We start from the raw sequence: 25,159 nt of genomic DNA, 5'->3' as shown, positions 1-25,159 counted from the left end.
TCCCAAAAAACAACAAACGGGGGACCTGCCTTGAACATAACTAGTTCTTTTCCCATTTTATACACCTTGGTTCATACATATTAACAAATCACTCCGCCCTCATCCCTCCTTTGGTTCCACCCATTTCTCCTCCCATCTCAAACTCCGCCTCTGTTTGCTGTTTGCTTCCTTAGCATGGTATTGCCTACACATTTCATTCATTTACATGCTTCTCTGATAAGAGTACGTGTGTAAGACTTTGACCCCCATCTTCCTTCGGTCACTTACGGTTTCTCGCTGGTTCTTTCTAGTTTTCTTGCTGACTTCAGCACCATCTCCAAGGCCATATGGTGTCTGCTGACACTAGTTGGTGGGCTGCATTCTATTTTTACTCAACACATCATGCACTTTGCACCCTATCCTTTTGTTAAGAATCCGCTTACTTAAGCATTAGCCAAGTTAGTTGCTTTTAATATATCATCTAGCCTTGTGACCAGCAGCTTTTGCTGAGACACAAGAAAAAGGCTTCATTCAGCTGCACACACAGTACTCCCCAAAATTAATATTGTTACCCTAACACCAAGTGCTGGTAGCACTGTGACCAGAGGCTGGAACTCCCTCAGTGGCCACAGAGGCACATGGCAGGCTGCTCTGACTTGGGACTAAATCTAGTCCCAGGTTGACCTCATATGTAGATGCTGGCCCTATTGCCACTTACTGCGCAGTAAGTTACTGTGCGGTATATTTAATGTGCAGTAAATGCATGTGTAAACACACCCAGTGATGCCATAAACACAATGTCATGACTCAAGCTGATCAAAAATGTTCTAGGGACATCATTTTTCATTGAAAATACTAATAAAGCGATATTAAAGTGTTTTGCATTACCATGTTGAAAACATTTTTTAAAGGAAAATTATGCTACCATTTCATTTTGACAAGGTTAAAACACATTTCAACCTTATTGTTTCAACTTTTATATGACATTTAGATTATCTTTTATAATATAAATTTGTTTCATTGTTAAAGGGTTTAAGTGTGGCCAAAAGAAATATTTACATTTAAAGGAAACAGTTCTAATTCAAAATTTAAATTCTAAAAAAATTTACTTTTCATCCCAATTTGAGATTAAGAAAAACTGGAACCATCAGCATTGTCCCCAGTATAGAAATTCATTTTAGTGAACACTAATCATGACCTGTTATGGTGATCAAAGTTTACATATAAGTTGTAGCAAAAGCAGGATTTTTTCACTTCAGTGGCTTATGCATTAGGGGTGTGCAAAATGGGCTGTATTCAATTTGGATTCAGCCCATATCGGGGACAGTGATCCGATTCATTAATTTGGATCACTGTCCCTGATCCGATTCGACTGAATCCAAATCTGAAGATTCAAAGCTGATTCAGAGAATCAGTGATTCAGTCATAAACACAGCTTTAAATGCTTTTTCTACATACCTCAAGGTACCAGGCATGGCTCGTAAATGCTGCAGTGCTGTGGCAAATGGAGCATCCCACAGGAGTGGGGGGGAGGGGGGGACCCACACACTCAGCAGCAAACCCAGAAGTGGACCAGAAGTACTTCCGGTCCACTTCTGGGTCTGCCACTGAGCGTGCAGGCCCCTGGCACCCCCTCCTGGCTCAGCATTCAGCTGGATGGGGGGACCCTGGGTGCCCCCCCAAACCCAGGAGGCACCAGTCACCAAGTGGGGGAGGTGCCGTGGGGTATGGGGGGAGCCCCCTGTGTACTCCCCAGGAGACCTAGAAGTGGACCAGAAGTGCTTCTGGTCTACTTCCGGGTCTGCTGCTGAGCATGCTGCCCCCATGCTCCTGTGGGATGCTCCATCTGTCCCAGCATCTCAGCATTCGCGAGCTGCCTGATACCTTGAGATACGTAGAAAAAAAAATGTAAACCTGTGTCTATGTCTGAATCATCGAATGTTTCTGAATCTCTCTGAACTGATTCGGAGGGTTCCGATTCGATTCAGAGAAATTACAGGGGAGCATATAAAAAGTGGACACAGGGCTAGGTTACCAAAGAGGAGTATACCTCCTCTGCTCGCACTTGTAGGGAGGCAGTTAGACGGGCCAAAGCTACCATGGAGCTGAGGATGGCATCCCAAGTAAAGGATAACAAAAAATTGTTTTTTAGATATATAGGTGTGGGTAACCGAGCTTGGGATCCAGGGAAGGGGCCGGCTGGGTTGTAGCCACAAACCCGGCACGTAGATGGGTACTTGCGACCGCTGGAGTAGAATTAGGCACAAACGCGTACTGGTTCAAACAAAGATGGCTTTACTTACACTGTCACGATGTACAGCATAGGAAGAAGGTTAACTTCAAACTCCAGATTCTGTTACAATCAAACCGAGGAGCTCCTATGAGACGAGATACCTTTAAACTTGAGCATTCAGGACACAGGGGTACGTCAGGGGGTTCGCTGACGGGGAGTCGTCGGCGGGTGATCAGACCGCCAGGTTCCACCCCGAGACGACCATGGAGTTCTCCAACCTGGGCGGAAACGACTCCAACCCTTTATACGGCTAGCGAGCCAATTGCCAGCCGCCACGTAGGAATAATTTGAAACCGGCCAATCAGAGTATGCACATTTGCATATGAGCGGTGGGAACTTTTTCCACGCCGGGGCTTTCCACCATGCCGAGAATTCCCCTGTCTCACCGTGCCTTGTGCTAGAAAGTTCCACTGTACCGAGGCACTCAACTAATCAGTTCTGACAATAGGGAGTAAAAGGAAGGCCCAGGGTGGAATAGGACCCCTACTAAATGGGCAGAAGCATTTGGTGACAGACAGGGGGGACAAGGCTGAACTCCTCAACGAGTTCTTTGCCTCAGTGTTCCTAAGTGAGGGGCAGGACAAGGCTCTCACTGGGATTGTAGAGAGGCAGCAGCAGGGCACCAGACTGCCATGCGTAGACCCTGAGATGGTGCAGAGTCATTTGGAGGAACTGGATGCCTTTAAGTCGGCAGGCCCGGATAAGCTCCATCCGAGGGTACTGAAGGCACTGGCTGACGTCATTGCACAGCCACTGGCAGGAATATTTGAACACTCGTGGCGCATGGACCAGGTCCCGGAGGACTGGAAAAGGGCCAATGTGGTCCCCATTTTCAAGAAGGGGAGGAAGGAGGACCCGGGCAACTATAGGCCAGTCAGTCTCACCTCCATCCTAGGCAAAGTCTTCAAAAAAATTATCAAGGCTCACATTTGCGAGAGCCCGGCAGGAGAAATTATGCTGAGGGGGAACCAGCATGAGTTCGTAGCAGGTAGATCATGCCTGACTAATCTAGTCTCTTTTTATGACCAGGTTACAAAACACCTGGACGCAGGAGTAGGGGTTGATGTCATATACTTAGACTTCAGGAAGGCCTTTGATACGGTATCCCACGCCATACTGGTGAACAAGTTAAGAGGCTGTGACTTGGAAGACTACACGGCCCGGTGGGTGGTGAATTGGCTAGAGGGTCGCACCCAGAGAGTCGTAGTGGATGTGCCAGTATCGACCTGGAAGGGTGTGGGCAGTGGGGTCCCACAGGGCTCGGTCCTTGGACTGATACTCTTCAATATCTTCATCAGCGACTTGGACGAGGGAGTGAAGTGTACTCTGTCCAAGTCTGCGGATGACACAAAACTGTGGGGAGAAGTGGACACGCCAGAGGGCAGGGAACAACTACAAGGAGACCTGGACAGGTTGGACATGTGGGCGGAAAACAACAGAATGCAATTCAACAAGGAGAAATGCAAAGTGCTGCACCTAGGGAGGAAAAATGTCCAGCATACCTACTGCCTAGGGAATGACCTGCTTGGTGGAATGGAAGCGGAAAGGGATCTTGGAGTCCTAGTGGACTCCAAGATGAACATGAGTCGTCAGTGTGACAAAGTCATCAGAAAAGCTAATGGCACTTTATCATGCATCAGCAGATGCATAACAAACAGATCCAAGGAGGTGATACTTCCCCTCTATTGGGCACTGGTCAGACCGCAGTTGGAATACTGCGTGCAGTTTTGGGCGCCACACTTCAAGAGGGATGCGGATAACCTGGAGAGGGTCCAGAGAAGGGCCACTCGTATGGTTAAGGGCTTGCAGGCCAAGCCCTACAAGGAGAGACTAGGGCACCTGGACCTTTTCAGCCTCCGCAAGAGAAAGTTGAGAGGCGACCTTGTGGCTGCCTATAAGTTCATCACAGGGGCACAGAAGGGAATTGGTGAGGTTTTATTCACCAAGGCACCCCCGGAGGTTACAAGAAATAATGGCCACAAGCTAGCAGAGAGCAGATTTAGACTAGACATTAGGAAGAACTTCTTCGCAGTTAGCGTGGCCAAGGTCTGGAACGGGCTCCCAAGGGAGGTGGTGCTCTCCCCTACCCTGGGGGTCTTCAAGAGGAGGTTAGATAAGCATCTAGCTGGGGTCATCTGAACCAGCACTCTTTCCTGCCTACGCAGGGGGTCGGAATCAATGATCTATTGAGGTCCCTTCCGACCCTAGCATCTATGAATCTATGAAAGGGTCTCCTGATTTGATTCGGATTCAGAGATTCAGCCCTCGAATCAAGCCAAATCTCTACTGAATTGAATCAATGACCAAAGCTTCACACAGCCCTATTATGCATCATACTGCATCACTGTAACTAGTGTAGAACAACTTTCAGACACATAACTGGGCAAACCCTTCTGCAGAGTAGAGGGAAGGTAGAGTACTGGGAAGAGGACTGGGAACCTTACCTGATTTGGGGGCTCAAAAAAAGTCCCCAGGTGCTGCTGCCACAGTGTAGTCTGCCCTCCTTGGTTCTTGCTTTTATAACAGCAGTGCAGTGTCATTGCACCTGAGTGCTGTTCACAGTGGCTCCCAAACTTTGACAGATTGCACACCACCAATTTAAAACAATACAAACTTAAGTACCGCCAGCAAATTTTTGTCATAAAAAGTAATTATAATATGTTAACTCATACCACCGACAAGCTGTCTGTGTACCATTGGTGCTATGCGTACCACAAATTGGGAACCACTGCCTAGGGTATGGGATCTGGTAACAGGAGCGCCCATCTGGTGCTGCCACTAAGTTGGCACCTGGTGCTCATGCCCTGGTTGCTCCCATCCTCACCCTACCATGACCACCAAATTAGGCTATGGATGACTATCACTTTCTGCATCAGAGTTGTCAGCAGCAAGTGAAATATTCCCAATGTATGGTTTGCAAAATATTTTGGAAAGTATCAGGACAAAGGCACTATAAAAATAGAGGATATTATTATCATTACCATAATAATTTTTATTTGGAGTACCTATGTAGGTGCATAGGGAAAGTGAATATTCCAGAATTTTATGCAGCTCTATTTACTACCATATGACTGCCCTTTATACAAGGCTGATTTTCCTATGGCTAAAGAGCTCCACATAATCGCAAGATCAGGGTTCCATCCATATTGTGTGATCATTTTCACCTAGAACCTTGGGCAGACCAGTGTGAACCTAATCCAAGTCCTGTTGACATCAACAGAGTTTGACTTCAATGGACTTTGGAAAAGGTAATCCCTTTCTCCCTCCATTTCTTCATTTCTAAATGGGATCAGGGCCGGTTACAGAAAACTGCAACAGACTGGAAGCAGCCATGTAGTCATCATTAATTAACTTTGTTATACCAGGTCAGCTATAAACCTATGTAATCAGCTGCAACCTGGAGTAAAACCACACTGTGTAGTCATGAATAGTAAAGACCTTTGTTGTTTAAGGATAATTGCTTGTTTCTAAAGCACATTGAGATGCTCAGTGAACAATTACTATTTAAAGAATGTCTGCTTGGGGAGGGGGGGGGGAAGGGGGGAGGTACACGCGTGTGTTCAAAATTACTTTTTGGCTTCTTGTTCCTTTGAACAATCATGTCAATATTCCAGAAAGTGTTCAGAGAAAGGAGAGAAAAAAAAAAAAACTCAGATCTTTCCACGGCTATAACACATGCCCAAGTGCTGTAAGAAACAGCCAAAAGATATTTACCAACTGTGAAAAGGAGAACTGAAGCTTCAAACCAAGTTTTATCCCTCATGAACTTGGGCTATGCGAAAGTCTTATTAACAACAGTTCCTTCCTGCATGTCTGCTTGCCAGATGGACATTTATCTCCAAAATCTGTACAGTAGTGTGATATTACTGACATGTTATTTCTGCACAATGTTGGTCATGCATTGGTGTTTTCTGGGAAAGAATGATCAATCAATTTTAAGCTCTAAATGTAACTGCCACTAATATCCCCTGATACTGGGAGGAGCTTTTAATCAAAGTTAAATATATAATAATTCATGGTGAAACTTAATTGCATTTAAACAGTTAAAAGGCAAATTAAAAGCATAAAAAAGAATGTACTTGTAAAATATATTTTATGTTTATGTGTAGTTATAGAGAACATTTTATCTATATGCTGTCCAGAATTTAAAAAAAAAACAACAGAATTCAAGAGTTTCATTTTAATTAAACCTTAGATTTAAGGGCATAAGCAGGTCACCTACTAGGTCATCAAGAGAGAAATCCCCAAGGACACAGCTTGGAGAATTGGCTAGAAGCAGCAGGGGGAATAAGGCTTCTTCTTTTCTCTTTCTTCTGAAATACCCCACAGGAAAATCATACAACCTCTTGAATCAACCTTCTGCCTCACATTTTCAAGTACCTAGGGATAAGTTCAGGGTACAATCTAATGACACCCCCACCCCTCCACCCGGTCTCCTTTTTTACACCTTTGTAATCGCACTGGCTTTAAAAGAATTACTCACAATTTCCAGCAATATGCTGTCCTTAAGTTATTTCTGTACTGGGATACTTCTATCAGAAAAAAAATCTGAGTTACTCCCCTCTTTCTGCTTAGGAGGCTCCCTGGAATATCATGTAAGAAAAAAAAAAAAAAGGATTTTCTTTTGCCCTAGCTTTGCTATTTCAGCCACCTTTGCTTCTTACAAACTCTAAGACAAAGGAGGTTTATCTGTGTAGTGCCATGTACAGTGAGCAAGCCTATCCAGTCATCCAGGAGACTATTAGTGCTGTGCAAAACTGTCGACAGGTGTTTCATTTTGAAGCTGTTTTGATGCATTTTGAGCTCGAAACAGCAAAAGCAAAACAAAACAAAAGGCTTCAAAACATTCAAAACGAAGTGAGGGCACTCAAAACATTTCAGTAGTTTCAAAACATTTCAAGTTTTGAAGCTGGGCTTGCTGGGGAAGTGATCAGAGAGCTGGGGAATCAAACAGGGAACTGGAGAATCAAACTGGGAGTTGGGGGAATGTTCAGGTCCCTGAACATTCCCCCAGTTTGATTCCCCAGCTCCCTGATCTTTCCCCAGCTCTTCCTGGGGGGGCCACAGGTGCCAGCTGCAACGGGAAGTCTGCGGCCTGGGTGGGCTGTGCCACGATCTTCCCTATGGAGCTCAGTCCAGCGGCAGGAGAGCCAGTGGTGAAACCACTTAAAGCACAGCCCTGGCTCCAAGTGCAGCCCTGGCCAGTGGCTCTCCCTTGCCTCCTACCACCTCCTGCTGCTAGGCTCAGCTCCATGGAGCTGCCAGAGCTCCTCAGAGTGCAGCCCAGTGGTGGGAGGCAAGAGAGAGAGCCAGAGCTGCACACCAGGTGGCTCCACCAGCCCCACAGACTTCAGCCTAGTGGCAGGAGGCAGCAGGAGAGCCAGTGGCAGAGCCACTCTGAGCACAGCCCTGGTGAGCACAGCCCAGTGGCAGGAGGCTCCACAGCCCCACAGAGCTGAGCCAGGTAGTGGGAGGTGGCAGGAAAGCCAGTGGCGGAGCCACTCCAAGAGCAGCCCCGGCTCCCAGCATAGCCCTGGCTCCGAGGGCAGCCCTGGCCAGTGGCTCTCTGCTGCCAGGCTCAGCTCCAAGGGACTGCGGAGCCTCCCGCCACCGGGCTGTGCTCGTCAAGCCTGCACTCCTAGCGGCTCCACCACTGGCTCTCCTGCCGCCTCTTGCCATTGGGCTGAGCTCCATGGGGCTGGCAGAGTCGCTTGGAGTGCAGCCCTGGCTCCAAGCACAGCCTTGGTGAGCACAGCCTGATGACAAGAGGCTCCGCAGCCCCACAGAGCTGAGTCTGGAGGTGGAAGGTAGTGGAGAACTAGTGGCAGAGCTGCTCCGAGTTCAGCCCTGGTTCCAAGCGCAGCCCTGGCCGTGGTTCTCTACTACCTCCTGCCACCAGGCTCAGCTCCATGGGGCTATGGAGCCTCCCACCACCAGGCTGTGCTTGCCAGGGCTGCGCTCCAAGCGGCTCCACCACTGGCTCTCCTGCCACCTCCCACCACTAGGCTGAGATCCATGGGGCTGGCGGAGCCGCTTGGAGCACAGCCCTGGCTCTGAGTGCAGCCCTGGCAAGCACAGCCCAGTGGCTGGAGGCTCCACATCCCCACAGAGCTGAGCCTGGCAGTGGAAGGTGGAGGGAGGCGTTGGAGAGCCAGTGGCAGAGCTGCTCAGAGTGCAGCCCTGGCTCCAAGTGCAGCCTTGGCCAGTGGCTCTCCCCCACCTCCTGCCACCAGGCTCAGCTCCCTGGAGCTAGCATAGCTTCTCAGAGTGCAGCCTGGCAGCGGGAGGCGGGGAGAGCCAGGGCTGTGCTCCAAGCAGCTCTGCCACTCCCACAGAGCTCAACCTGCCCTCCCAGAGCTGCCACCGAGCACCAGGAAGAGGCCAGTGCCACCCCTGCTACAGCCCCAGGAATGGCAAATGCTGCCTACCTGCAGCCCCTGGGCTGCATCATGCCCTGAACCACATGGTGCAGCACAGCCCAGTGGCTGCAGGCAAGCAGCATTCACTGCACCTACAGGTTATGGCCAAACTCTTGTATTTGTTCCCCTCAAAAAGATAATGTAAGGGAAAGTCTATAAGGGGAGTCAAGCAGTTTCTTAACACTAGTGACTTACTTCCTCATAGGAGGTGGTCCAGTTCCTAGAGCTTATATTGGAGTTTAGGTATTCAAACCCCAGCATAGACCTAGGAACAGAAGACTGGAAGGGCCACTAAGGACACTGAGTCCTGTCCCCTGAATTTCCAGTTTACCCTTTGTCCAAAGGATCCTCAAGATGGTCCAACTGGTCTTGCACATGACGGCCACAAACTAGGTTAAAAAATAAAACCCTGCAATGTGTCACAGAAAGAGTAGGGGAGACACAAACAGCCTTTCAAAGGGATGGGAAGTTGTGATTTACACTCCCATTTCAGCAGTCCACTTTTACAAAGTTTTGATATCTTCCTGTAACCTTGGGCGCGACACTACATGCGCCCTCACCTGAATAATGGGATCCTGGGGTACCCGGTAGCCAGTAGCCCTGCCCAGCCCCCCTGGGAAGCTGCTGCAGTGCCCCCGAGCAGAGGGGCTCCCCTTACAATCAAGCACCCTCGCAGACAATTCTCAAACTATTTACAAGATTTAATTTCATAGATTTCATAGACATTAGGGCTGGAAGGGACCTCGGAAGATCATCGAGTCCAGCCCCCTGCCCAAAGGGCAGGAAGTCAGCTGGGGTCATAGGATCAAATTATTTACTTAATAAGTACTTACTTATATTACTTATTTAATTATTTACAACATAACAAATAATCATTAAATAAGCACATGGATATACTGACTAATAACCCTCAAGAACTTATTTACACAGTCTCTCACTTGCACATGGTGTACTGGGGATCCCGGGTGCACTGCCCCTGGCAGGGTATCTCAGGGAGCAGGACTGTCTGTGTCCCTGCACGTGGTCTGTGGACGCTCCCTGGCATTGGTGTTCACCTCTGTGCTCCTGGAATCTCCGGGCAGTAAGGGTCTCCGGGCAGCACGTGGCGACTCCTCTTCTGCAGTCCCTGCAAGACAGCCTCCCCCTGCCTGTGACCCCCTTCCCCAGCTCTGCTGTGAACAGTGTCTGGGCTGCAGGCTGTAGCAACCTTCCTGTCCCACACAGCCTCACAGCCTTGGCAAATGCAGCCCCTCCCTGGGCTTTGCCTGCCCCTAGGGCCCCTCACCCATCAGGGAAACTAGGGCAGACTCCGGCATTCCTCCCACCCCCCCTCCCCCGGCTTTGCTGTGCTCACCCAGCCACACCGGCTGCAGTCACGTCTCTCCAGGCTTGGAGTCTGCACGCAAGCAGTTCCTGCCTGATCCTGCTGCTGCAGCCTCCCGGGCGGGAGAGGAGAACTGGATACTGTAATCGCACTCGATACCGTGTCACTCCCGGCTCTCTCAGGGGCTCTCCGAGGGACCACTGTGTTGAGACTCTGAATCCGGCCTCCAGCCTGTCCCTCAGCCCCCCCCGTCTCTCTCTCTTGTCCCCCCCTCCCTCCCCGTGGGGAAACTGCTCTCCCTTTTATCCAAGCTTCTCATCCAATCCCAGCTCAGGGCCCTTCCCAGGCTTTTGCTAATGGCTCTATTTCAAAACTTTGCTGGGGTTACATCACCCCTCCCACTTCCAACAGGGCTGCTTCCAAAACAGCTTCACTTGCCCTCAGAGCCTACAGTGTCCCCTCGGGGACAAACTCTGTCTCTCTGCCAGGCAGCCCTTCCCATTCTGTTCAGGTGGGTCCATTTTTTAAAGGCTGCTACATTCCATTTTATGTTTCCCTCTTGTCCTTGGGTCCATTTCTCTTGTCCTCTGTTCCTTTCCTTGGCAAGTCAGTAGTAGACATTCTGTTCTGGTGTCCCCAACAGTATTGAAGACAGGCACAGGATCATTTCAAGATTTTCCCCATCCCCCAAGTTTCTGATGTATTGACCATACACAGTTTGCCTTTCATGGGCTTTGGGGACATTATATAACCTGCCAGAAATATATAGAGTTCAGCCATTCTAACTTTGATGGTTTCCCAGCATTTCCATTGTAAGTTATTGGTAGTCATTTCTGTGCGTCTTTCCTGCCTATCCAGAGAATTATGTTAAGGCTCAAAGATTCAAGGACATAACAGGTTTCTATGTTAGCTGAGTAGTTTGTTTAGGCTGGAGTAAGCTTTGGTCCTACTGATGTATAGCCTCTAGGGCTGTGCAAAACAGCACCATTTCATTTGGATGTCCATTTCACCATTTCAAAGGGACAGTGTTTCATTTCATTGTTTTATTTAATTTTGAAGCACTGTTTTATTTTGGTTCATGGAAACTGTTTCGCTGTTTCAATGCGTTTCGCCCATAGGCTATAATGGGGAATCATGAAAATGCCTATAACTTTGTTGTTTCTTGCCTGATTTGCAGGGATGGTAGCCCCTTGTAAGGGCATAAAGCTTGCCAAGTTTTAAGGAGATAGGTATAGGGGTTTCTGGGAAACTGCACCTCAAACAGTTGAAAGGAAACCACGTACCACCTGCCAGCAGCAGCAGCCTGATGTCATCCCGTGTGCAGATCTGGGGCCCACACCCCCAGGAGGGCTGTGCTGGACTCCTCCTGGGGGGTGCGGGCCCCTGGATCTGCACGTGGATTGACACGAGGCTGTTCCTGCCACCTGGGAACAGTGCTGGGTGCAGCCTGCACCCAGCACCAGGAAGACTGCTGCTGCTGCTGACTCCAGGCAGCAGTGGCAACGTCCTGGCATCCCACATGCAGATCTGTGGGTCCACACCCCCCAGGAGGCCTGCACTCAGTGGCAGCACTGGGAGGGCAGGTGGGGCGTGGGCTATAGCGAATTTTGGGTTGGCAGCAACCGTATTCCATTGCTGCAGCCTGCCCTGAGCACCAGGTAGAGCCTGGTGCTGCTCCAAGAGTTTGGCCATAACCTGCCCATGTCCCCTAAATCATCTGATATCAATATAGCTCTCAGGGATCTATGGAGGCTCTATATGTTTCTATGCTGTCTCTCCTAATCCAGTAAAGCCTTAACGTGGGATTGCTCAGACAAGATGTGTCATTCAACATCCCTGTCTTGCCACCCACCTCCCTTCCTCCCCACCCAAAAGTAGTCTGATCCATAGCACAAAGGGTAGGCAAGCATATGGGTCAAAGCCATATTTGGAGACATGGCACTATAACAAAAGAAGATGTAAAAAGGGAAATAACCTTCTGCAAAGTTCCAGATCTTAGAAATGCTTTGTCCAATTAACCTCAAATTTTCCCCAAACTATTTTCCTTTGGCTAGATCCTATGCATGCAAAAAATCAAGCAGAAAGAAGGTTTGTTTTTGTTGGTTTTTTGAGAAAGTTAAAAGGGAAAGGATCTAAATCAGACTTATAATAGAAAACAGGTTAGAACTTTAACTATGGGGTCATTATTGTGCTTCCATAATGCACAAACCACAGCATTCAAGCTTTATACAAACAGTATCAAAATCTGCATGATTTTCCCATCATATTCATCAGTGGGCTATTTTGCTGTAAAATATTTTCCCATGTGCTTATCACTGCTGTCCCTTTTATTATGGCAATCACTAGCTCTTTATATCAAGGGCACAGTAGTCATCTCCTCAGTCCTTTTTTCCCCCCTCAGTCCCTTCCAGACTAATGAGACTTGAGTTCTGCTCTTTCTGCTGCTGTCAAGCTTCTTTTTTTTTTTTTCTTTTTTTTTAAACTGACAGCCAAACCTGCCCTTCCTCTTTCCTACTTGATGTAGAATTTATATCAGCCACATGGGAAAAGAGGGAGCAGTTTCAACCATGAGCTTTAATCTCCATGCAAAAGGAAAGGCAATGATGGGGCAGCAAGGAGCACTGAAGTCTTCAGTATAAATGTTGTTGCTTGTTACAAGGTCCCTCTCTAGGGATCAAAAAATCTTCAAAGGGAAACTGCACCAGTCACACACATACACACACCTTTGCTCTCTCTTTCATACACACGTGCCTTTCACATCTCATAAATGTGGTTTCCACGCAGGAAACAATTACTATAATTAATAATCCAAAATAACCCCACTGTTCATTTAAAAATGCTTTTTAATTTGACATAAACATGAAAAAGGAGCAGGGAGCTTGGTTCTCCTTACAAACAGACTAAAAAGCTGGTTGTATATTTAGGTCTGGAAAAACATAGTCCTGACAGTCTCTTGCATCAAATGTAATGTCAGGACAAAAACTAGATATGTTAAAGACCTGAGTTTTATCAAGAAGGTGTTCTGACACCATTGCTTCTTCCTGCAGAAGTTGGGAGCTAATTTGTGTAGAATTAAATATATTTGGATAATTCTGACAAAAATTACCAGTATGGGATCCAAAGGTATCTTCTACAGAACATTAAACTAATCAGAGTCCAATTCTTTGCTGCTTACAGGCTTCTTCAAAGCATTCATGTGGCATAAAGGGAATTCACAGGATGATTCCTCAGAAGCCAGGGTAGATATGCACCTTATAGACTAACAAAATAAGAACCATGTAGAGCACCATCTTTCCAAAACTCAAATTCACAAAAGCTTGTGCTCATCTATCTATCTATCTATCTATCTATCTATCTATCTATCTATCTATCTATCTATCTATCTATCGTTCTGGAGCCAGGGAGATTACTTACATAAGAAAGGGATCACCAGAGTGGGTACATACAGACATTAGAGAAGGTTGCGGCGGGGTTAGATCAAGTAAAAAATGTCCATCTGATCTAAAGTAAGTCTGGATGGTAGGGGCTAGCAAGAGGGCTTGGGCAATCAGGGCTGGCAAGCAGGGTCTGCAGGGGTGATGGAGGGGCACATGTGGTTTGTAGGCAGGGATCAGGAGGGTCAGGAGGGGTCTGTGGGGGAGATCAGGGGGATAAGCATGGTCTGTGGGGGTGTTGGGAGGACCAGGGGTTAGGAGGGATCTGTGGGAGGGTTGGGGGTGGGGAACAAGCAGGGTCTGAAGAGGGGTCAGGAAGCTTGGGGGGCTAGCAGAGTCTACAGGGGGGTATTAGTAAGAGTTTGGCAGGATTAGGGATCAAGTGGGGTCTGTGAGGAGTTTGGAGGGATTAGGGGAGCTACCAGGGTTTGTGGGAGGGGGGCTTGGTAGGGTCTAGAAGCGTTTGTTGAGATCAGGGGGGCTAACAGGGTCCATGGGGGGGTTGGAGGGATGGGAGGGCTCTCTCCTTCCCACCTGACCCAGGGCTATTTTTAGCCCCCAAGTCCACCATCAAATCTACCCACCATCCCACCCGCCATTTTCCCCACCCCAACTTACTTTGATAGGCTCCCAGCACCAGCAAATGCTGGTAAAGCCAGCACTGGGAACAGCTTGCAGGATGTGGGGTTTCTTGGGCTCAGAGGGGGTTGTCCATCTGGGGTGGGGGAATAGGCCAGGGGGATAAAAAGAGCCCAATGCCAGAGGCAGGTAGGAAAAGCACAGCTGGGGTTTCCCAGCCCTAGCCCTGTGTTGGGAACTGTACAGAAATTCAGTTAGATTGGTCTGGCTGGACCTAATCTAAGTTAGACTACCTCAGAGGTAGGGTTAAGTTAGATCAGGTGAGCCATTTTTAGAACAAGCTAAATTTTTTGGACTTCTGTGCAGTTCACACACAGAATCCTAGTTAGGCCAATCTAACAACACTGACAGACATGACAGTTTGTTGTACTATCGGCCACTCAAAGCACTCTACAGCTTTGCTTTTAAAATGCCCAATCACGCAACAGTCTGAACCCTCATGTAATGAAGGTGCTCCAAAGCAGAGGTAGGGGGCTCCAATCCACCCATCTCCCCACTCCAGAGCAGACTGGAGAAACCCCAGAATGGACCTTCCTCTCCCACCCCTCTACTGAGAATGCACAGGAGCTTGGAGAGAGGGTGGGGATAGGGGACAAATGCTGCAGGCATGCAGCCTGTCTCCCTGGATCAGCTCCAAAGTTGAGCTGAATCACCCACCCTCCTGATCCAGCAGCAAACGTCTGTTGGGTTGGGTGGATCAGTTCAACTCAGGGCACTTTTTGTGAAGCACCATGAGTTAAATCAGGAAGCTGCATATCTATCAGCACCCTAAGTGTAAGGTACTCACCTGGGCAGCCTAAGATAGGATGGCCATTTTCAATACAATCTAATCTCCCCCTAACCTCCCCACACATCTCTGTCCCTAGTTCTTGTGTAAGGACTCTATAGTCTGGCTAAACTGTTGCAAGATTCCTTTTAAACAGGTAGTCTGCAACTCAGTTTTAGCTGCAATTCAGTTCTGATCAGAAAGCAAAAGGAAACAATATTAGGCCTGCATTAGGCCTGCACAAACAGGGAAGTATTTGATTCAGATTTGGATTCAGTCAATTCGGAGGACAGTGATTTGATCTGATTATTCGAATCACTGTCCCCATTTGATTCGGCCGAATCGGAATTGGAGATTCAGCACTCAGCCGGAGATTCGGATCAACTGGGGAGAGGCAGAAACAGTCAGGCAGCTACAGGATCTCCTGTGGCTCCTCCAGCTGTGCCTGCCTCTCCCCAGGTGCGGGGAGCTACAGGAGAAGCCCCCGTGGCTGCCCTGCCTGGCCCATCCCCTACCCAGCCCCAGCCTAGTCCCAGCACATTAAAAAGAAACTTTTTTTTAAGCCCTGCATTTTTTTTAAAGCCCTGCACTTACTGGCTGCAGCAGTGGCAATTAGGGCCTCTGGGCACTCACAGCAGAGATCCCCATACAGCATGGGGGAGCAGGGATTGTGGCGAAGTGGGGCTCCTCACCTAGCCACAGTGCTAGGTTCCCCACATGCCTTCGGGCATGCCACCCACCTGACTCACCTGCCACATCTTGTTCTTAATTAATTAATTAATTAATTAAGGCGGGAGACTGCCCATTTTTATGCCCCGATGCCAGGGGGGCACTACACTGCAGCCCATGCCTCACAGATGGCATCCAGATGTTAGTCACACCAGCCCCACACTGGGCTCCAGAATCCTCCTGTCAGGACCTTCCTTTAATCCCTCCACTCAGGCAGGCTACTCCGCCATCATTCAGGCTGCTGAATGTAGCTATTCAGGCTCCCTGTAGCTATTTCCGTCTCGGGCATGGTCCCCCACGGGGCCTGCGGCCACACAGGCCCTGGCCTGGTAGCTCCCCTGGTAGCTACCTGGTACCTCACCTCCCAGGCCAGGCAGGACCCCAGGCCCCCAGCTCTGGGCATCCCTTGTGGTGGGCCCTTGGCCCTTTTGACCTCTCTGGTCCTGGCCCCAGCATTGACCAGTTGAGGGGGCACTGTACCTCACTAGCCCCACACTCTCTCTGGGTCCACCCTCTTGGATGAGGGAGCTGGGGTGACTCACTCCATGACTGGTGTTCCAGTGTCTCACAGGGGACTCTCACTCCCCCCCTGGAGCAGCAGGTTATGGTGCTACTCTTACATTCAGCCCACACTCAGCTTCCCAGCCCCCACACAGCCTCCCAGCAGTGGAGGACTTACCTGGGTCAGGACTCACCCCTCTCACTCTGGGGCTGATCCCCCTTCACTCAGCCTCTGGCCCAAACCTCAGCCTCATGTGTCCAAAGACTTACCTGGGCCTACTCCCCTTCACTCGGGGCTCCACACCACCCCCATCTCTCGGGGCTCCAGATTTCCACCCATCTCACTGGAGCTCCACACCACCCCCTCAACCTGGGGCTATGGGGCTTCGCTCCCTGGTGGGCTCAGGTGGCCATAGCCATGCCTGGCCCCACCTCTCCCTCCTCAGGGTCTCTCAGGGCCTTGCACCCCACACAGGGCTCAGGTGGCCTCAGTCATGCCTGGCCCCCAACTACCTCCAGTGTTACACAAAACCCACCTGAAGGTCAGGGCCAGGATTAAGGCACCCCTACCCACCTTTCACCGGGGTGATAACTGGCCTGGCATTTCTAGGGGGCTCCCGCGCCACTGAGAGCCCCACCAGGCCACCCACTCCTGGCAGGGTACAGTTTTAGGTCATGCCCAGGACCAGGAGCCTCATGACCATCCCCTACAGCTCCTACCCTAACCTCCAGGAGCCTCACAGCCAGGCAATGTTACTGCCTCCCCAGCCAGCAAGGAACTGAGCTGTTTGTATAGGCAGCCAGGGATCTAAAATGGCTGCCTCAATCAAGCACCTGCTGGCTGCTTGGCTCTGGTCTTAAAGTGGCAGGCACCAACAGTGCCCTGCCACACACCTTCCCCCTTTAAATGGTACCCAGGGAGTTTCCCCTGCTGCTGCTCCAAAGCAGGCTCCCAACAGACCCTGTGGGAGCCCCCCCCCAAGTGGTGAGCACCCCAAAGGTGCTCCGCCACAGGAATCACCCCCCCCCCACACCACTTTGCACCCATGTAGCAGCTGTCACATCACAGATGCAGCACGGCTTGCCAGGGCTCTGCACACTGTCTCGGAGCTGGGGCCACTGGGGCTGAGTGGTGCCAGGCTCTGGCTAACACGTGGAACCACACCAGCTCCCAGGCAGCACATGACACCCTGCCAAGCCACCTGAGCCATGGGGCAGCTGCTGCACGAGTGCCAAGCGGGGGGGTGCTGTGTGGGGGGAGTTCTGCCATGAGCCCTCAGAGGCCTCAATCATCACTGCCAGAGCTGGTGAGTCAGAGGCTTTTTTTTTTTTGAGTGCTGGGAGGCTGGGGCCATGTGGGGGATGTGTCTCCTCTGGCTGTGCCTACCTCTGCCCCAATGGGGGGAGCCATGGAGGCTATGCCCTGCTGCTGCTTGCCCAGCCAGTGCGGGGGGGGGAACGATGCAGGTGCAGCTCGCTTCGGGTGACAGCATGGCACAGCCCCTGCTCCCAGCGCTGCCGTGCCCACATCAGGGCTGGGAGTGGGGACTCTTCCCTGCCTCCAGGGAAGGCGCAGCAACACTGGGAACAGGGGCTATGCCCTCCTGCTGCTTGCCCCCTTCTGCCTGGAGCAAGCTGTGCCCGCATCCTGCCCCCCATTCCCCACCCCGGCTGGGCAAGCAGCAGCATAGCAGAGCTCCCTCTCCCAGTGCTGCCATGCCTGCATCCTGTGCCCCTCCCCTCCACCCCAGCTGGTCAGCTTGTCCCAGCTCTAGCCCCAATCCCTCCCTCCCCCAACCCCAACAGATTTACCAGCTGGAGGCAGCTGTGTTAGCTGTCTGTTTAGTCTATCACCAAATCTCTGAAGCAGCCAAATCTTTCCGAAGCTTTTCCGAATCGATTCAGATGCTTCGAATTGATTCAGAGCTATTAATTGGTTTCCTGACATGATTCTGATTCAGAGATTTGGTCCTCAAATCAGGCCAAATCTCCTCCAACTTGAATCAGCTACCAAAGCTTCACACAGCCCTAGGCTGTATTTGTCTATTTAAAAAAAATATTCTCCTAACCCTAAACTTACATCATAGAACTCATTGTAGTGTGTCTGGTTTGCAGTGCTTCCCATGGCATTTTGAACCTTGTATAGATAGAATAAAAGGTGGATTTTTTTTCTGAAGTATTTATTCTGATTTGGAGGGCTGTTTTCCTCCTTTAATGACTCTAAGCAAATCCAGGGTATTTCTGCAGGTACAACAGCTTGGTGTGTCACTTTGTTCATGTATCTAGCATGAATCACCCACGTAATTATAAAAATTTTACTTTAGCTTTTCTAAATAAAGGATTTGGACTTTTTAGGGCCCCTGGGAAGTATACGTTAGATTTGACTTCTGGTATTTGTCTTGCATATGTTTCAGTGAAATTAGTTAGATCTGGAAAGTGTTGCCCTTTACCTGGTAATTCAGGAAACTGAAGAATCTAATACATTTATCAAATGAACAGAAATCACCCTCTGGATTTCAACAAAGTTTTTTTTTTTTTCTTGTATAAACTAAATTCCAGTTAATCAATTTTCTACACATCATAACGTTTTAAAAAAAAGGTGGAAATGACAATGAAATTTGATTATTACAGCTCTTTGCCTATAAAAGAAATAAAAGAAACTAAGATTTTATAGTATCAATGTACACAAAAATAAATTGGGAGAAATCTTTGTGACAAGAAAGCAACAGCAGCTTCATTCAGACAATTATGGGCTTTTGCAATGCACCGCAAGCCACTCTTAAACAAAACACATGATGAAAAAAGAGAAGGGAATAGTGGGATAAGGGTTTATGCTTTCATTCACATTTAAGTAAAATTACCTCAAAATAGCGAGTTGATAAACGTATTAAAAGGTGGCAAATACTGTGGTCACCCACCAACAGGCATGCTTAAATAGATGTTTGTTATTTATTGGCAAATAACAGGAACAGGCAAGGCGACTCCCAGATACACTGGGCAAAATATCAAGCCTCCTTAACCATAGGCCAGCAGTACAACAGAAGCACAAGATATCTCTGCCTCTGCCCCTTGCTTCCTGTATGTTCACAGGTTATGCAGGTGGAACCTTTGGGTTCTTCCACATAACTGCAGCCCCATCCCACTGATGGAGAAATGAATTGAAGCAGAGTTTTGAGGTTTCCTCAAACATACGAGGTTTCCGCTCTCTTCGCAGGATATTCCTGTGGTTGGAGAATTGGCCCTCCATTGTTAAAATAACAGCAGAGACTAGTTCACAGAATTCAAATGAAGTAAAATTTATTTTACTTTGATTTGATTTTTCTAAGTGCAACGCTGCCCCAGATGTCCAAGTGATAAAGCCACAACTACAGAGGTATGTGGAGGCCTGAACAATTAATAAGACTCTCTGGAATAGATAGTTATTCCAGTCTTAGAAACTTGGAAACAATTTGGGTTTTATCACCAATTCTTTCCTTTTCTCAGTTGGCAAACTCAGTTTTTTTCTTCTTGTATAGAACTGTTTCCAATGTAGCATAAGCCAACATACCTCTGTTTTGTCTGCTGGCTTGTGGTGGGTCGACAGGAATGTGCAAAACTCACAGAATAAATCCGCTTGACAGATTTTTCCCTTCAAGGTTTCTGGGTTTTTCTAGAGACACTGTCAAGCACGTTTATAGGATTTTTCTGTATAAGCTCTCCACTGTACACACCTAAAAACTTGAAAAAAAAATAACTTTCCTCTCCTTGATGGATGACAAACATTGGGCAACATGCTACTCTCCCATGCATAAAGCTGCAAGAGGGGGAAAACACACCACGAACTGTATATGAGTTAAGAAGTCATATCTAATGAGATAAGGCTTGTAAGGCCCTTTCAGCTTAATCATATTATACCAATGCTGTGTGTTCATATTATCTTCTCCTTTGAGGTAATTGGCCTGGCATGACAAGGGAAGGAGGAAAGTTGGAAATACCAGCTTACCCAAACTCACAGAAGTTCATGCAGCATTATAAGGATACTGGCGCATCTCCCCAGACAGCTCCAGTGATCCAACAGGGATTTCTCCCAACACTGTAAACATGGAGCCATGCTGCCATATAGTCTTAATATCCAAGGACCAACATTAACAGTCCCTCACTCATATTGAAACAGAGAAATAGCAACAACTCTACCCTAAAAAAAAGACTCAGCCTGGGAGCGATGGAGACTGAAGTGTAAAAAGGCTCTATGTGAACTTAGTGGCTGGATTTTAAAAAATCAGCCATTAAGCAGCAAGACTAAAAGGAAATGATTCAAGATGTTCAGAAAAAGGAGACACAAAAAACTTAAGATAAAAAACCCCAAACAGCATAAATAATGCTTGCACTTCCAAAACAAACAATTTCTGTGCCTATAAAAGTACAGCTGGTTCACTCAGAGCTGTCTGAGTTACAAGGGGGAGTGGGATGTAGAAAATGGTACAGAATAGACACCAACTGCAGTTATCTGGGTGATAGATACAAGGGATGAGGAGGCGGGAGCTCAAGGCTGAAACCAGCCTGGTTACTCAGGCAACACTTCCACTCATCTCTCAAGATCAGGTCTTGGTTTTATGATCATCTCCTGGCCCCAGTTCTGTAAGCACAGATGGGGCTGGCAGAAGAACAGCTTGCACAAGGGGTGGGGCTCATTGTAGAACTGCTCCTGGGGCTGCAAAAGGAGAGGCAATCCAGTATACAGGAAGAGCTAGGGCCTGAGCAGCACCAAATCCTCTGGTACGCAATTCATTAGCAAATCTACGGGTGGACAAGCAGGGCACCAGCCTCAGGTTCTGACTTAGAGGAGATGCCAGACTGGCGGCCCCCAGAGACTGTAGCAGCCAGTATGCATTGAGCCCATCCCCAGTAGCCATAGCCTGAGCCCACTCTGCCACAATAACAGCCACTCAGAGTGTAGAGAGCCTTGGCAGTGGCAGGTAAGTCTCCAACCTTTCCCCTCTCTCCAGTGATCAGCAAAATATCCCCATTTCCCTGCCCCATGACCAAGGGTGCTAAAGGAGCTTGTTACAACTGACAACACCACAGGACTCTTCTGTGTCTCTCTTCTATTTATCCTGGGAATCCTTTTCAACCCTCCACTCCTGCATAACTTTTCAGTGCCCAGCCCAGAACATCTAACTTCTTTCCAGTTGTATTCAACACTTCTAATGATAAATATGTTAGTGAGAATTATAACTCAACCAACTTCAACAAATAATAACTTCATTAATATTTACCGATATGAATGTATGATACGTAATGAGAAACCCAGAACAATTACTGGCAAGATCATGACCATAGGACCCATGATCCATCCAGCCTGATATCCCACCTCTGATATTGGCAATCATTTCAGGGGAAGGAACAAAGCCCATAATGTGTCAATCATACAGTAATGAACCTATTCAAGGAGTTCCTTCCTAATTCCAAAGTGTGAGTGATATGTAGGCCCTGGACCACACATGTAAGTGAAGCAACAACTATTAGAAATGTCAATTAGTCATTATAACTTGTACACCCCTCCATAAATTTATGGAGTTTAGTAAGAACCTCAAAAGACCAAACATACGTGTGTTCAAATGATCTCTGGAAATAGTCCGTTTTGTTTTCCTGATACAAAAACTTACCAAGAGAGCACTGTACAGATATTAGATGGGGTGCAAACCAGAGAGCCTGTGTCACTCATGCTGCCCTGCTAGGGGACCCCTTTGCATGCATCCCAGCTTGCTTTGCCAGCTCCTCTGGTTGATGGAGAGTGCCAACAGCAGCCAAACAGCCAGACCCCACCCCCTCTGGACCTGAACTAGCCTGCTCCTTCCCCAAACATACCCAAAGGGCTTAGACCCCAGTCCTGCTGCACCAAGACTTACCTGTCCCCACCCCACTGTACCTGAAGTGCCTAGGCCAGGGGCAGGCAAAGTCCGGTCTGTGGGCTGGATGGGGCCTGCAGCAGACTCCAATTCCCAGCAGCCCCTGCCCGCATCACTGCATCTGGTTTCCATGGAAACCCCAGGAGCAGCAGGACTGTGACAATGCAGGGCCAGGACAGGGGTGTGCACATAGTGGATTACAGCTCTGCCCTGGCTCTAGACCACACTGTTACCGCCACAAGATCCCAGCCCCGGCCCCGAGCAGCTTCCTGCCCAGCCGCGTGCCTTGCTGCTGGGGCTGGTCTCCATGGAAACAGTGCCCCCCCATCATGGCCCTGACTCCTTAGAGGCAGGACTGCTACCTTCAGCGATGCCACATTCAGATATCTGAATAATGTCAGCATCAACCTGTGACTGCATACAGAGCAAGAAGAACAAAGCACTGTACAGTAACCTAGAAAACAATTTACAACATAAAATACTTGAGGCTGGATCATGCATCCTACACTGAGAAGTTTGCATTGTCCCACATCAAACCTGATTAAAATCCACTCGCAGTTATTACAGCTATATTAAATTCTGTATGGGGCCCCTTTTAAGAGGAACGACAGGGGTAGTTGCTGGCAAGGAAAATCATGTCAGCATGGCTCCAGGCTTTAATGCTTGTTGCTCTAGCTTAGACCAGAGATGAAATAAAGTGAACAAAATTGTTCTTTGTTTTTAATTCCTCTCCTTATTTTTTAAATATGCACAATGGACTTTGTATGTATAGGCAGAGGAATGGAGATACAACTGTATTCACTACCTTACAGAAATTAACCATTGCCACAGTTTGAACTGCTTGGGACTAGGTTCTCAGGATGGTATATGTAGCAGCATAACAGCCCTAAGCTCAGTGGAATGCCACCTGCAGATTTGACCATTAGTCTCTAAACTGTCCTTGTATGATAAGGCTACAATAAATATCCACGTTTTAGGGCAGGAGTGTTATGATTTTTAGTGTGTTCCAGAAATGGGACTGAAGATTCTTCTTGTAATTAATGTCAGACTCTACAGTCAATGAAGGCAAGATGGCAGAAGAAAGGATGGTGAACTAACCAGCTTGATCACCTGCAAATCTTTCCAGTGGCATTCCTCTGTAATTTTCACAACCACCACCCATCTGCCAAAAAACATAGCAAGGGTCTGTTTGTTAACAGCACCGCTCTTTCAGTAAAATGAAATACTGCAGTGTAGAGAGAGCTATCAAACTAATTCTTCATATATATATCACTGCTCAGCTGTAATCATTTTGTTTTGTTTGGCAAAACAGCTGTCTAAAGAACAGTGAAATGTGTCTGGGGGAAAAGATGCCATTTCTTCATGATTTCTATTAAAAGTAGAATTGCTGATAATAAATTATTAAAAGCTTTAAAATACCCCAAGCTGCATGTATGAGCCAAAGAGAGAAGGGATGCGTAAGGAAATTCTCGTATCTGACATAATGGAAGTTATTTATGGGAGAGGGGGGATCAGAACCAACCAATCTTTAATATTACAGTTTCCTTGTATCTTTGCCCATTCCCTTGATTAAAATATCCATAAAGCTTTGTTACTTGTTTCTGAATAACAAAATCAGTGCAGAATGAGATGTAATGCCAGACAAGAGTCAGTGGAATTACATATTCAACAAAATCACAGCTCTGAATCTTACAGCTTCCCTCTACACTCTTACAGATGTACATCAGGTTCCTGTGCGAAGGACCAAGTCAGGTCCTATATACCACCTATGACATTAGAGGTTAGGTGAGTCTTTGGCGGGGTGCAAGTCATCTGCTACACAAGGGTAAATTTCTGCCAGTCTGATGATGATGCCTAAAGACCCCAAGCAAGATATTCTTTCCACTGCATTAAGTACTATGTAACTCCAGCATAAGAAAGTTTGTCTTAAATATATCTTGGACAAAGGGGAAACAGAAGCATAGAGGGACAAAGTGACTTACCCAACGCAGGCATCCATTAGGTCAGGAGAAGAATGAAGATTTGAACCTGGACCTCTCCAGTCACTGTCTAGTTCCCTATATGCTGGACACGTAGCCAATGAAATCAAGCAAACTTTATAGAGATTTTGTTAGTATTTCTGTACACTGCTGTAAGGTTTTTGAAGATACTTGGAGTCACTCTGCTTACATATATCTACAAAAGAATTGCACCAGCAGGGACTTTGACCATAAGGGAAATGTTTGCATCTATGTAGATGCTCACACAGGCCTGATCTTGTAGCCCCTTACTCATGCTAGTCTCACTAAAATGAAAGAAGTACAAGTATAAATTGACTTTCAAGATATTTCAAATAGAATTGTGATATTGACTTTCAAAAAACAGTGTTTAAAATGCAACCCACACAATCTACTGATCTGTAAATGTTAAAAAGAATTAAAACTTGCCACAACATCTGTTAACAAGCATGTTACTTGGAAAAATCAACATTTCCTACTTTCCACTAACAGTGAATACTAATTAACAATATCTGCCAGCCCTAGCATAAATCAGAACTGTCCCTTTTTTCCTCCTAGGCAATACACTGGAAAATAACAGAACAGAAAAACTACTTGGACTGTTTCTTCTTTTTTTTCTTAATGATAAAATATTGGATGTCAACATGTAATGCTTTATGCTTTGCATCAGACAGGTCTAACAGTAATTATGATGAATGGGAGTGGAAGGGCCAAGGTTACAAGCATTTAAAAAGGCTGAGTGGATTGAAAATATTAGGATTGATTAAAGGTCAAATACTTTATGAATTTATCAGAGCTGTGTACATTTTCTCATGACACAAAATCATTTACACTCCTAAGAAAGTAAAGTAGAAGAGAGCTGCAAATCAGAGTTCAAGGCTTTAACCCCTCCAGAGTTTTAGCTAATGTGAGCAGTAAATGGTACCAAAAAGTTTTGCTTAGTTTGAGCAATAAACCAGTCCTCCCCCCCTCTTCCCCTCCCCCAGCCAATAATCCTTCTAGCTTTACTCACACTCATAAGTAATCGTTATTCTTGATCAATGTTTGGTATCTGAAAATACCAGCTACCAAAACAACCCCATCAAAGTATTTTGTTTAAAATCCATATTTATCTATCCATATTTATTCATCAATGTTCTGTCTTCCTTGTTTTCTAAGGAAAACAGGGTTTATAGTAGACATCTACATGA

The 25,159-nt window shown here is 47.4% G+C and overlaps 1 protein-coding gene across 9 annotated transcripts in view; it reads right to left on the bottom strand.

Annotated features, from left to right (window-relative positions):
• LOC132245644 (uncharacterized) overlaps positions 1–24,271 on the bottom strand; it is a 241,338-nt gene extending 217,067 nt beyond the window's left edge. For 8 of the 9 annotated variants that reach the window (XR_009457378.1, XM_059718336.1, XM_059718354.1 and 5 more), the window contains exon 1: positions 9,630–9,840. Coding sequence is in view for 8 of the 9 variants with exons in the window: in XM_059718336.1 (XP_059574319.1) it covers positions 9,630–9,736 (107 nt within the window). In the remaining variant the exon portion in view is untranslated. Of the gene's footprint in view, positions 1–9,629; positions 9,841–23,954 lie in introns of those variants that run through there. The other variant, XM_059718341.1, reaches the window with a different exon arrangement.
• Positions 24,272–25,159: the final 888 nt, after the last annotated feature.

This window comes from Alligator mississippiensis, chromosome 1 (genome assembly GCF_030867095.1).
Source record: "Alligator mississippiensis isolate rAllMis1 chromosome 1, rAllMis1, whole genome shotgun sequence".
NCBI classification, from domain to species: domain Eukaryota; kingdom Metazoa; phylum Chordata; order Crocodylia; family Alligatoridae; genus Alligator; species Alligator mississippiensis.
Note: the sequence above shows the minus strand (reverse complement) of the source record. Positions and strands in the feature narration are given on the sequence as shown.